At 37.6% G+C, this 12,919-nt stretch overlaps 1 protein-coding gene across 1 annotated transcript in view; it reads left to right on the forward strand.

Annotated features, from left to right (window-relative positions):
- Window positions 1-12,919, forward strand: part of Reln (reelin) — a 435,472-nt gene that overhangs the window by 373,380 nt on the left and 49,173 nt on the right. Inside the window, exons 42-46 of the mRNA XM_048339842.1 lie at window positions 2,859-3,079; window positions 3,724-3,871; window positions 6,077-6,335; window positions 7,182-7,431; window positions 8,964-9,132. Of these exons, the coding sequence (XP_048195799.1) occupies window positions 2,859-3,079; window positions 3,724-3,871; window positions 6,077-6,335; window positions 7,182-7,431; window positions 8,964-9,132 (1,047 nt within the window). The remainder of the gene's footprint in view (window positions 1-2,858; window positions 3,080-3,723; window positions 3,872-6,076; window positions 6,336-7,181; window positions 7,432-8,963; window positions 9,133-12,919) is intronic.

The raw sequence follows: 12,919 nt of genomic DNA on the forward strand, positions 1-12,919 counted from the left end.
TGAGTAGTTTATCGGAGATAAGCGTCTCACAGGGACTTTTCTGCCCTGGCTGGCTTTGAACCATGATCCTCAGATCTCAGCCTCCTGAGTAGCTCAGATTACAGGCATGAGACACCAGTACCCAGCAGGTGAAACTTTTATGTGATAACATGATTCCATCTGTTCTACTAATTACTAAATTATAGAAGTTACAAAATTCATTTCCTTCTCACTACTCAGTTCCAATTCCAGTATTTGACTTGTAATTTCTGTCTCTCAAATAAAGAAATCTATTAAGAATTTCCTTTCAGTGATAACTAGAGACTGGCCACATTTATTGAACACAAAAATAAGTGCTCATATTATTTTTGTCTTCTGCTTGCTCTGAAGCAAATCCTTCTTTGAGCATCATCTATGGCAATATGCATTAAACTATTTCTAGACTAGTTTGAAAATATGCAGATTATTCCCAAAGAGGTAATTTGGCATCAGTAATAAGATAAACCAAATCATTTACTTGTGTCTGATTTTTTAAGCTAAGCAATAATAGCAAACTAAAAATAAATCTGGTTTTCTTAGTTAAGAAACTTACAGACTGGAGAGACATGGCTTGAGTAATAGAGTGCCAGCCAAGCAAGCAAGTTGTGCAAACTCAAAGCTTCAAGTTCAAGCCTTAGAACTGTCCATTTTTTAAAAATTACTAGACAGCACCAGTGTGCAAAAGACTATACTGGGACCATGGAAAGGGATAGAAGGAGATGTAGACCTTGGCCTCTCCACGCTTGCTGCTAGTAGAGGAATCAGGCAGACTCCAGTAACTTGATCAATGATGATAATAGTGAACATTCCATCAAAAATATTGAAGAGACAGTGAGATGTATCATATACCATTAGAAAAGCAGTTCCCCTACCATTCTACCCAGAACTGAAAGCAGGTGTTTTCAAATAATTCTTTCTTTGTTGTTATAAAGGTGATGTACAGAGGGGATATAGTTACACAAGTCAGGTAAAGAGTACATAACTTTTTGGACAATGTCACCCCTTCCCTTGCCTTCTCCCAGTTTTTCCCTCCCATTCCCATCCATAAATTATAGACTTCATTTTCAACATAGTGTCCAGTGAGTACTATTGCTGCATTTATTCACCTTTGGTCCCTCCATTTCTGAAAGCAGGCATTTAGGCAAATTCTTTGTCCCACCATTTTTGAACTTTCCTTTCTCCTCACCAAATCAGATAAATTTATGTATAAGACGAAGGGTACACAAATCAAAAGCAGTGACAGAAAAAAATGAAAGAAAAAAGAACTGCAAACAGTACACTAAAAAACCTCTTCCATTTCTTGGAATTTGTTTCGATAAGCATCATTTTATATGAACATATGCATATAGCTGTTGAGCCCTTGTGATCCATTTTAGCACTGAAACCACTAGACCTATGTTGGAAATGAACTAGCAACTTCTCAGGGAGGGAAGTTGGAAGAGGAAAAACTGGGAGAGAATGAGAAATGTACGCATTACCTGACTCATGTAACTGTAACCCCTCTATATATCACCATTACAATAAAATTTTTTAAAAATTTAGAGGAAACTACTCATATCAAGTAGGTCTTTGAACTTGGGGGGGGAGACTCCCACCATTCTTTAAAAGAATGAAAACAGTCAGTGAAATTTTATATGTAGTCTAGTTAAAATTTGTGTGGGAGGGGGAGTAAGGGTATCAGCCTTTAGCTCTGTCCATTTTAGTAGTAGAGATCACCTTACAAATATTGTTAGCATTGTTTTTGCCAAATAAAATCTTCTACTTCTTAAAAAAGTAAATGAATAGGCAAACTCTAGTGCTATGCACACACCTTCATAGCAGCGCTATTCACAATAGGTGGAAACAGACAATATTAATCAAATAATGATTGATAAAGTTGTAACATCCTTATGAAGGAATATTAATCATGAAAGGATAAAATACTGATACTTGGCTACAACATGAATAACCCTTGAAAACATTAATTCTGTGTGAATAAAGCCAGATGCAAAAGTCACACGTTGTTTGGTTCCATTTATAGGCAGTATCCAGAAAGAGTAAATCTATAGAGTCAGAAAGTATATTGATGGCTTTCAGGAGAGAATAAATAGGAAATTGCTGAATGGGTGTATAGTTTCCTTTTGTAGACAGTAGGAATGGGGAAATCTTCACTAAGGAAGTCAATATTGAATAAGGATGTCAATATTGAAGAGAGTGGGAAGACACCCTGGTAGAGTTAGGAAGAGTATACAGGAAGCAGGAACCTTGTCAGAAAAGACCTGGAGACTAAAGAATGGAGTTTTCTTCCTAAGATAGCAGATCATTTTTCTACTTCATTTGATCTGTGTGTGTGTGCACTCATGCACATGCATGTGTGTACGTGTGTACACCAGTCCTGAGGCTTGAACTTAGGGCCTGCACACTGTCCCTGAGCTTTTCATTTGCACAGTGCTAGTAGTCTGCCACTTGAACAGCAGCTCTATTTCCACCCTTTTCTTTGTAGTTTACTGGAGATAAGAGTCTAATAGACTTTCCTGCCCAGGCTGGCTTCAAACTCAGATCCTTAGATCTTAGCTTCCTGAATAATTAGGATTTCAAGCATGATCCACTGGCACAGGGCAATATTTTCTACTTGAGTATGGTGAATGGAACCTCCCATCCTTCAATAAGTCTATTGTCCTGTTGATAAGGTTGGTTTGTTTTTTTTCTTACTTATTGCCAAAGTGATGTACAGAGAGGTTACAGTTTCATACGTTAGGCCTTGGGTACATTTCTTGTACTGTTTGTTACCTCCTCCCTCATCCCCCCCTTCCCCCTCCTATAAGGGTTTTTTTTTTTTAAGAGTTGTACTTCTTTTCCAGCTCTGTGCGTTTCAGATGGTACCAGGGCTTTTACCCTGTTGGCTCTCAGCCAGTCACATGGGCCATTGATAATGTCTACATTGGTCCCCAATGTGAAGAGATGTGTAACGGACATGGGAGCTGCATCAATGGTACCAAGTGTATATGTGATCCTGGATACTCAGGTCCAACCTGTAAAATAAGCACCAAAAATCCTGATTTCCTCAAAGATGATTTTGAAGGTAATGTTTTCTTATAAATTATTTGTAGCTTTGTGAAAGAATTTATATATAGGTATAATTTATGATAGGGAATTGACCAGTAAGATCTACTCTAATATTTCATTATTATCCTGGCAATAGTAAACACTCGAGTCCATTTAGTTCTAAATTTTTTAGGGTTCTATTAGTGAGGATGGTACTAGGGTTTGAATTTCAATATTTATGACTTCAGATTTAGTGTATTTAGAATATACTTACTACATATTTTTAAAATATAATACAATTTAACCAAACATAGTGCATTATTGCTGAAATTCTAACTATATTTAGAGGTAGAGGTCAGGAAGATTGTAGTCTAAGGCTGGCCAAGGAAGAAGAAAAAGCTCATGAGACTCCATCTTAACTAAAAAGAAAGCTGGATATGGTAATACCTATCATACCATGTATGAAGGAAACATAAATAGGAGGATTGCAGTCCAGCCCAGCAAAAATGCAAAATCCTGTATAAAAGGGCAAGGGGACCTGGGGATGTAGCTCAAGTATTATAGCATGTCTGTCTAACATACATAAGGCCCTGAATTCAAGCCCCTACCACTGATTTTTTAAATAATTATAATATGACTATGCTTGGGCCCATTGATAAAACACATTTTCCACTTTTTCAGGTCAACTGGAATCTGATAGATTCTTATTAATGAGTGGTGGAAAGCCATCTAGGAAATGTGGAATCCTTTCCAGCGGAAACAACCTCTTTTTCAATGAAGATGGCTTACGAATGTTGATGACACGAGACCTGGATTTATCACATGCTAGGTAATTGTCATCAATTGTTGACATAATTAAATCAGGAAGAAAAACCAGGAAATCTCAAGGACAAGGCTTCTGACAGAGACACGTGGTGTTTCTGATCAAAGATCTACTAAGATGCTGTTCACATATCCAGTCTAAAGCTGAAAGATTTCTTAAATAACTGCGTCAGAATCACATCTGTTATTTCATAAATTTGAGGTTGAGAAAAATAGCAATGCTGCATTTACTTTAACCTCAAGGAAATTACATTGCATCTTCTTTATTTGCCTTCTTTACAATACCCTTTACTACCTAACCACTTGGGCCAGGTAGAAATTGTGCACATTTATTATACTATGTTTAGTGAAAAAAATACTCAGTTGAAATATTGTATATCCTGAAGTCACTTGTGATTAATTTTTATCTATCTCCATTAGCAATTTTTGGTAAGAACATTTATAGAACAGCCTTACTCTTTGTAATCATCTTTCCACAGACTCTCACACATTCTAAGAAGCCATTTTCTAAATTGACCACAGTCATTCAGAAACAAACATTTTAACTGGCTCAGAGGATTATGTCCTGTCAAGATGTGTCTCCCTTGATCATCTGATGAGCCAAAAACAACAAGCAAAATAAAAAAGGCAATTTAACTTGTATAAAATGCAACCCTGACCTATTTTTGCCAGTGAACAAAGAACCATGTTTTCATTTCTGATATATTGTGGAGTATTTTAGAATATATATTAGCACGTTTATTCCTTCTTTTTCCTAAATGTTTCATTTATTTAAGTTTTATCATAATTCATAGAAAATACATTCCTATATATAAATTTGTAGTTATAGAAAGCAAGATTTTATTTTCTTCTCATGATCACACATACACACACACACACACACACACACACACACACACACACACAGCTGAGTTTGATTTTCCTTATTTTAGATTTTTCCCTAGCAGCTTATAGCTCTAATTTAGAAGCTACTTAGTTTTTCCAAATAAGTAGAACTGATATGAAGTTTCTTAACCACCAGTAATTAACTATATTATTACTAAATTGAGACATTTTCCCAATACACGTTTTCCTAAAATTTTTCCTCTGTAAATGATTTGTGTTCTTAGAAATGCTAGCGTTTCCTAGGCATTAACCATACATCTTTTCATTAATCCAATGTTAAAAAGCTCCATTAAGCAACTCAGCTCAGTGGTTTGCTGTGTAGGATTTGCATATATTGACCTGGAAAGTGCTCCATGTAAGCTCCAATTTCTCAGGACTCTGAGATAGGGGTGGGGAGATCATGAGGAAGGGATGATTCTATTTATGGTATGGAAAACATTTATTATAACATTTTATTTCCAGTGTTTGGTGTGTACTTATTAGTGAGGATGTGTGTTTGATTCCACATGCAATTTATTCTTCATTACCAGCTAGGATAGTGGCCAAATCAGGAACCAGCAGCTTGTCTGCCAAAGATAACATGTGAGCTAGTTTTTGTTGGCACCCAGCTGCGTGCTGCTGCTCTGTCCACCTCCCTGCCAGCAAGGAAAGCTGCCACTGGCTGGCAGCCCTAGTTCTCAGTGGTTAGTATCATCCATCCCCAGACCCAGCAACAGTCAGAGGCTGGCACAGGCCCCCCAACCAACACTCATGCTTTCCTGCCACTGGCACAAATATAAGTAGAAAAGAGACCAAGGCCTAATGCACCTCGTCCAAAAGCTGCTGGCCTTTTTCAGAGAGGTGCTACAACTTCCGAATTTAAATGTGTCACTCAAAACTAATTCCTGACAAACTCGCGAATGGATAATTTTCCCAATAATATGACATGCTCCACATTAATTATATTTTTCTGGTTTAAAACACTAAAAACTTGGATCTAGTTTATCTTTAGTAAGTGACAACTCATCCTCCAAAATTTGAGAGTCCCTCCCATCATCTTACATTTTAGCTCAGGGTTGCATTGAGTTCTAAGTTCCCTCACATTCTCCTGTGAGGAGAGTTTTGAAGTACAGATATGGGCACACAATTGCTACCTTTCACATTTCACATTATAGTAACTTCTTTTTCATTAAAAAGGAAAAGTCAGTCTTTGAAGTGATTGTTTTGGACGTTCATGAAATTGCCATATTCATTAAAGCCATCCATTCCCATATAACCCTGGGTGCTTGTTGGTTGTTAATGATGTGGCTGTGTGATTGGAGTCTACAGTAAAGTTTATGAATGTTAGATTTGTGCAGTTCTTCATGAGACTGGGATGTGGTAAAGGTGTTCCAGACCCCAGAAGCCAGCCTGTGCTTCTGCAATACTCTCTAAACGGTGGTCTCTCCTGGAGTCTACTTCAAGAGTTCCTCTTCAGCAACTCCAGCAACGTGGGCAGGTACATTGCCCTGGAGATACCTTTGAAAGCCCGATCTGGTTCTACTCGCCTGCGCTGGTGGCAGCCATCTGAAAATGGGCACTTCTACAGCCCTTGGGTTATTGATCAGGTCAGTCCCTTCAGGATTCACTATTCTATGTTTTGACATTTAAGCTAACTGTAGCTTTAGGAAGCATTTAGTCCAACCCTCCTGCTCAGTAGGGAAAAGTCCTGGTGTTTAGTGACTTGCCCAAGGGCACACAGCTAGATTAGATATGGTTTTTAGCTTCCTTTCTCATTCTATCCCCTCAATTGCCTAGGCCTAAATAAAATATAGATGATACAACAGAAGGCATAGGTCCTGCTCATAGAGGATGCTGCCATATGGCTAGAAGGACTTTATCAAGTGTAATACAAGGTTATAATTCTCTGCAAAGGAAAACATGCAAATGAGCATTGTTGCGCCACATACATTCAATTTCAAGTCTTTCTCCCTAGCCTTTGAAGGAAAAATAAATCTCCCCAACATCTTGATGGGCTCTTCTGAAGGATCTTCATACATAATAAAATGGGTAAAAAACAGTACAAAGAACCAGAATTGCAATGCCTCAAGGCTGGACTGGCCTTAAATAGAAATGTCACATGGAAAATAATCCCATGTTAGCCAAATTTTGCTTTCCCAGTTTAGAGACGTGTAGTTTTCAAAGGCACAACTTGGCCAGTGAAAGCTGTGAATGGTTTTGTCAATCCTTTGATTTGTTTTCTGTAGCCTCCTGCCAGATGGGCATCAGACCACATAAACAAGAGCATTCTGAAATGATCCCTAGCATTATGCTGTCTGTACAGTGCCAGTCCTGAGAGGGCTGGCAGATACAAACAAACAAACAAACAATAAAAGACTGAACTTTCCTGTACCTTAAAACCAAATTAAGAATTTGGGCTTATTGTTATTATTATTATTACTGCAATGTTTCAGATTCTCATTGGAGGAAATATTACTGACAATACAGTATTGGAAGATGATTTTACAACTTTGGATAGTAAGAAATGGCTGCTTCACCCAGGAGGCACCAAAATGCCTGTGTGTGGCTCCACTGGTGATGCTCTGGTCTTCATTGAAAAGGCTAGCACCCGTTATGTGGTCACCACAGACATTGCTGTGAATGAGGACTCCTTCCTACAGATCGACTTTGCTGCCTCCTGCTCAGTCACTGACTCTTGCTATGGTAGGTATTCTATGTCCAGACAGAAGAACAGCAGTATGCAGTAGTATCTGTGGCTGCTTCTATCATAGAACTCTTAAGAATCTCTACTAAGTCCTTAAGCAATGCAGAATTATACTTTGAAGTCTTGAAATGGCCTTGAAAAGATTGTGCATAATTGAGTTTATTTCTTAGGATATTGTGCCTAAATTGAGATTAAGGAATTTATTTGTAATGTATTTATTTATCTAGGCAGTATTAGAGTTTGAACCCTGAGGCTTTAAACTTGCTAGGTAAGCCCTTTACTACTTGATCTATATGCCAACCCTTTTTGCTTTTTAGATTGGATCTCACTTTTTCTTCAGACCAATATTATAGCTGAGATGACAAATGGATACCCCACCCACACCCAGCTTTTGCTGTTGAGATAGAGTCTCAAGAACTTTTTATTTAAGCTGACCTCAAACTTAGATCTTCTCAGTCTCAGCCTCCTGACTTGCTGTGATTAAAAGCATAAGATACCTCACAGGGCTTAGAAATTTATTTTTGAAATCATTAGAATGTAAACTATTTTTTTTTTTGCCAGTCCTGGGGCTTAGACTCAGGGCCTGATCACTGTCCTTGGCTTCTTTTTGCTCAAGACTAGCACTCTACCACTTGAGCCACAGCGCCACTTCTGGCTTTTTCTGTATATGTAGTGCTGAGGACTCGAACCCAGGGCTTCATGTATGCGAGGCAAGCATTCTACCACTAGGCCATATTCCTAGCCCTGTAAACTTATTTTTAAAGCACATAGACCCAAAAATTTCTTTCATAAGTAATAGTAATAATAGTAATAATTTTAGAGGGCTGTTCAGTTTTGTAACTACTTAAAAAATGCTCATTGAGATATATAATTGTTCAAGCACTGGTAGCTCACGCCTGTAATCCTAGCTACTCAGGAGGCTGAGATCTGAGGATCACAGTGCAATGCCAACCCAGGAAGGAAACTCCATGAGACTATTATCTCCAATTAAGCACCAAAAAAATAAATAATAAGCCAGAAGTGGAGCTATGAACCAAGTAGTAGAGCACTAGCTTTGAGCAAAAAAGCTCAGGGACATTGCCCAGGCCCTGAGTTCATGCCCCAGGACTGGCACGCACTCATAAAATATTAAATTATATAATTGATATAAGCCCTGTGTCTTAAGCATCCCAGTTCATTTGTAATGATCCCATTCAACTATACAGCACTTAAAATATGGTAATGTATTTTATTATAATATACAATATATGTACCTATTCATATGTTATAACTATATGAAGTGATAATTCTAAAAGATTTTTATTATAACAAGTGATTCAGGAAAAATTAGCTTGTGTTTCACTTGATCATATCACATTAAAAATAGTAAATAACAGTTTACAGAGGGAAAAACAATGCAGGAAACATGAATGTAGGAAAAAGCCAAATTGACAATAAAACTTAAAATATACAGAAGTACAATAAGTAACCCTGATTCCTGGTTCTGTGGACATGTGATTACTATATTATATCCGCAATATTCCTGTTGCAGCTATTGAATTGGAATACTCAGTGGATCTGGGACTGTCGTGGCACCCGTTGGTGAGGGACTGTCTGCCCACCAATGTTGAATGCAGTAGCTACCACCTCCAGCGGATCCTGGTGTCAGATACTTTCAACAAGTGGACCAGAATTACTCTGCCTCTCCCTCCTTATACCAGGTAGGAAGTTTCTGCATGCAGTGAACCCAAATTGATCAAATTTGATCAAGTTTTAGCACAGCAAGTTTAAAAAAGTTATGTGAGATTGTTAGTTATTCATGACATTTCCATGAATGAATTACCAAAGCTATCTTAAGAGAAGTGGAGGCCAGATTTTTTGGTGACATTGTGTTTTGTTTTTTTCATCTTTCCTAAAGGAAGCTCCATGTTTATTAGAACTGATTGATATCATCTACTTTACACTCCAATCATAAGTAGCCACTAATTTAACTTTCTGTATGTGTTCGCCTATTTTGAATATTCCATAAAAAATGGAAGCATAGAATATATATTTCTGTGATTGTCTTCTTTGCATCTAGCCTAATATTTTTTTTCTTTTTTTAAAATTTTTATTGTCAAACTGATATACAGAGTGGTTATAGTTTCATACGTTAGGCATTAGATACATTTCTTGTACTGTTTGTTACCTCCTTCCTCATTCCCCCCTCCCCCCTCCCCCTTTCCCTTTCTCCCCATGAGTTGTTCAGTAGATTTACACTAATCAGTTTTGCAGTATTGCTTTTGTAATAGTTTGTCTTTTTTACCCTGTGTCTCGATTTTGGTAGTCCCTTTCAGTTTCCTAGTTCTAAAAAATACGATATTTTCCTCACTTTTAACACTACATGTACATACATACACATACTATATATGCATACATACACCATATATATGCTAAGTGTGTATGTATATAGCTTCTCCAAGTTAACTTAAAGATTCCAATAACAAGTCATTTAAAACAGGTCCATTGGGTGTAGAATAAGTTTAAGTGGCGTCTATTTTTGCTATGAACATAGTAGTGAGTGATTTCATATTACCGGATTTAGCAAATAAATGTGTGTGAACATTAGCATGTGCTTTGGAAATTTCATTTTGAACTATATTAAGAATTATCACCTGGGACACTCTGTTGTGTGGAAAAACTATTGAACTACTTCATGGTAAGGAAAAAAGTTGCCTGGTAAATGCTGGTATAGAAGTTGAATCTGAGCGAGGCATCAGTGGCTTGGGCCTATAATCCTAGCTACTCAGGAGGCTGAGATATGAAGATCACACTTCAAAACCAGCCCAGGCAGGAAACTCCATGAGACTCTTATCTCCAGTTAAACACACACACACACACACACACACACACACACACACACACACACACACACGCTGAAAGTGGCTCAAGTGGTAGGATACTAGCCTTGAGCAAAAAAGCTCAGGGATAACATCCAAGCCCTGAGTTCAAGACACAAGACCAGTACAAAAAAAAAAGCCAAAACACTTGAATCTAAATGATCTGTGCATTCATATTCCTATTTGAGTAAAGGATTATTTTTCCTAGTAGAATAGTGTTACATGACTTTCACCTTCTAAAACAGGTGCTAATCATAGGAAAGTGTTAAGCTCTTGTTAGAAACTCCTGTTTCTCCCAAGAAAACAATAATCAGTTGTTGCCATTAACAAAGAAGCAAAGCAACCCACACAGTGTGTAAACAAGAGTTATAGTTTGTGGACTCATTGTCCTGTCACCTCCCCACAAATGAAGGACAAATAAATCTTCCTAGTAAATGACCATAAAATCCAACCATTCATTTAGGACATAACTTTTCTTAGGATTATCATAAATGAGGTAGTTTGAGTTACTAACAGCCGAGGGCTGTTTTACAATTGCTGGCTCAGAGGTATGAGACTATATTCACTGTCAGCAGAGTTGCCAAATTTAAATGAGATACGTGAGATTTTGTTGCTTGTTAACAGTATTGCTGCACATGAATTATTAAGGTGATCTTAATAAGTAAAACAGAAAAAATCCATTAAGACAGCAGTCTTTTAAGTCTTTATGAATTCTATGAATTATTACCCAGCTACTTGGCAACATTTTGCAAATAAGCGACATTCTAAGATTTACTCTAGCTAGTCATTATACCCTTGAGTCTTTTACTCGCGAAAAGTAATTATTCTGCATATTTTAATCTATCTTTTCATTGTCTCTTGCACATACCCACAAGACTTTCCACCCTTTTAAAATATATTTGAAAAATCTGATGAGCATCTCTCTCCTCCTGTTATCGTATTGGAGAATACACATTTTGTTTTCTGTATTACTCTCAAGGCTCATGTTACACAATGGTCTTAATGGTGACATTGCCTCATAACAAAGCACTTTGGGTAATTCAGAAAGAAATGTAAATGAATGGAGCTCAAGACTGACCTGCTTCTCATGCTCAGCCATATACTGAAGGTCATTGCAGCAACATGCCAGTCTCAGAGCACTTTGTCTCAGACACAAATTGATATATCCATCCTATGTCTACTCTTACTATAGCTAATTGTTAAATATGGCATTTCCTTGTTTTAAGTTAAACTTACTAGGGCTAGGGATTTAGTTCATTGGTAGAACACTTATCTAGTAATATACAAAACCTTGGGTTTAATTCCAAATTCAGAAATATAAGAAGTTAGACTCCGTGTCTAGAAGTATTAACATTTACATGGTCTATCAAGCCAGAATTGAGGATTTCAATTTTTAGCTCTTAGCTATAAACAAATGTGATTCTGAATCAACTTAAAATGTGTGCTAACAATGCCAGGTGTCAGTGGTTTAGGCCTATAATACTAGCTACTCAGGACCTGAGGCTGGGGTCTGAGGATTGCAGTTCAAAGCCAGCCCTGGAAGGAAAGTCCTTGAGACTTATCTCCAGCTAACTAGGAGAAAAGCCAGAAGTGGAACTATGTCCCATGTGGTAGATTGCTACCTTTGAGCAAAAAAAGCTCAGGGACAGGGCCTTTTCCTGAGTTCAAGCACCAGGACTGGAGCAAAAATTAAAAAAAAAAATAAGGATGTGTGTTAAATAGGAGTTAGTAGTGACAGAGTGACAACTGCACCTTTGTCTACTCACTGACCATATGTCTATAAGGCTAGGGTCCACTGACACAAGGGTGATGATTATGAACAGGTTGTTTGTCCACAAATAAGCATCAGAACATTCACCATCTAAAAAGGCTAATCTAGCAATAATAATTTCTCATTTAGTCAATCATTTAAAATATTTTTGAAGTGTTTAATTGTGCCCAGGACTTACTGGAGGCTTAACTTTTTCCTTCCTCAAAAGCCTTTTGATTATGTGGAGTGAAGTGAAGAACAGGTAGATGATGTTCTAGTATTGGATATTATTAGGAACTTCAACTTAGTCAATAATTCTATGGAATTTTTTCTTGAGGTGGTGGTAATGTAAGATAAGAAGATGAAAAGGAATTAACTAAGGAGTAAGAATAATTCAGGCACCAGAAGCTTACACTTGTAAGCCTAGCCACTCATGAGGCTGAGATCTGAGGATTGTGGTTCAAAGCCAGCCCAGGCAGGAAAGTCCATGAAACTCTTATCTCCAATTAACTACCAGAAAACCGGAAGTGGTGCTGTGGCTTAAAGTGAGAGAGTACTATATCATTGATCAACAAAGCTCAGGGACATCTCCTAGACCCTGAACTGAAGCCCTACAACAGACCTCCCCAAGAAAAAATATTCCAGGCATACCTGTACTAGGAGGAAATAGGCATATTTGAGATATTAAACATATGGGTCAGATGCACAAAGAGAAGGAGCAGCATGAAGTGGAAGATGGTGGCAGACCATGAGAAGTAAGCTATATTAAAGGTTTGGGGATTTATTCCAGGAACACTGAAAAACTCATTAGAGCCTTCCTGTCATAGAAGAGTGAAGACCTGACCATATTTGCATTCAGAAAAGCATATTCTAAGTAAA

This window comes from Perognathus longimembris, chromosome 2, assembly GCF_023159225.1.
Source record: "Perognathus longimembris pacificus isolate PPM17 chromosome 2, ASM2315922v1, whole genome shotgun sequence".
NCBI lineage: Eukaryota > Metazoa > Chordata > Mammalia > Rodentia > Heteromyidae > Perognathus > Perognathus longimembris.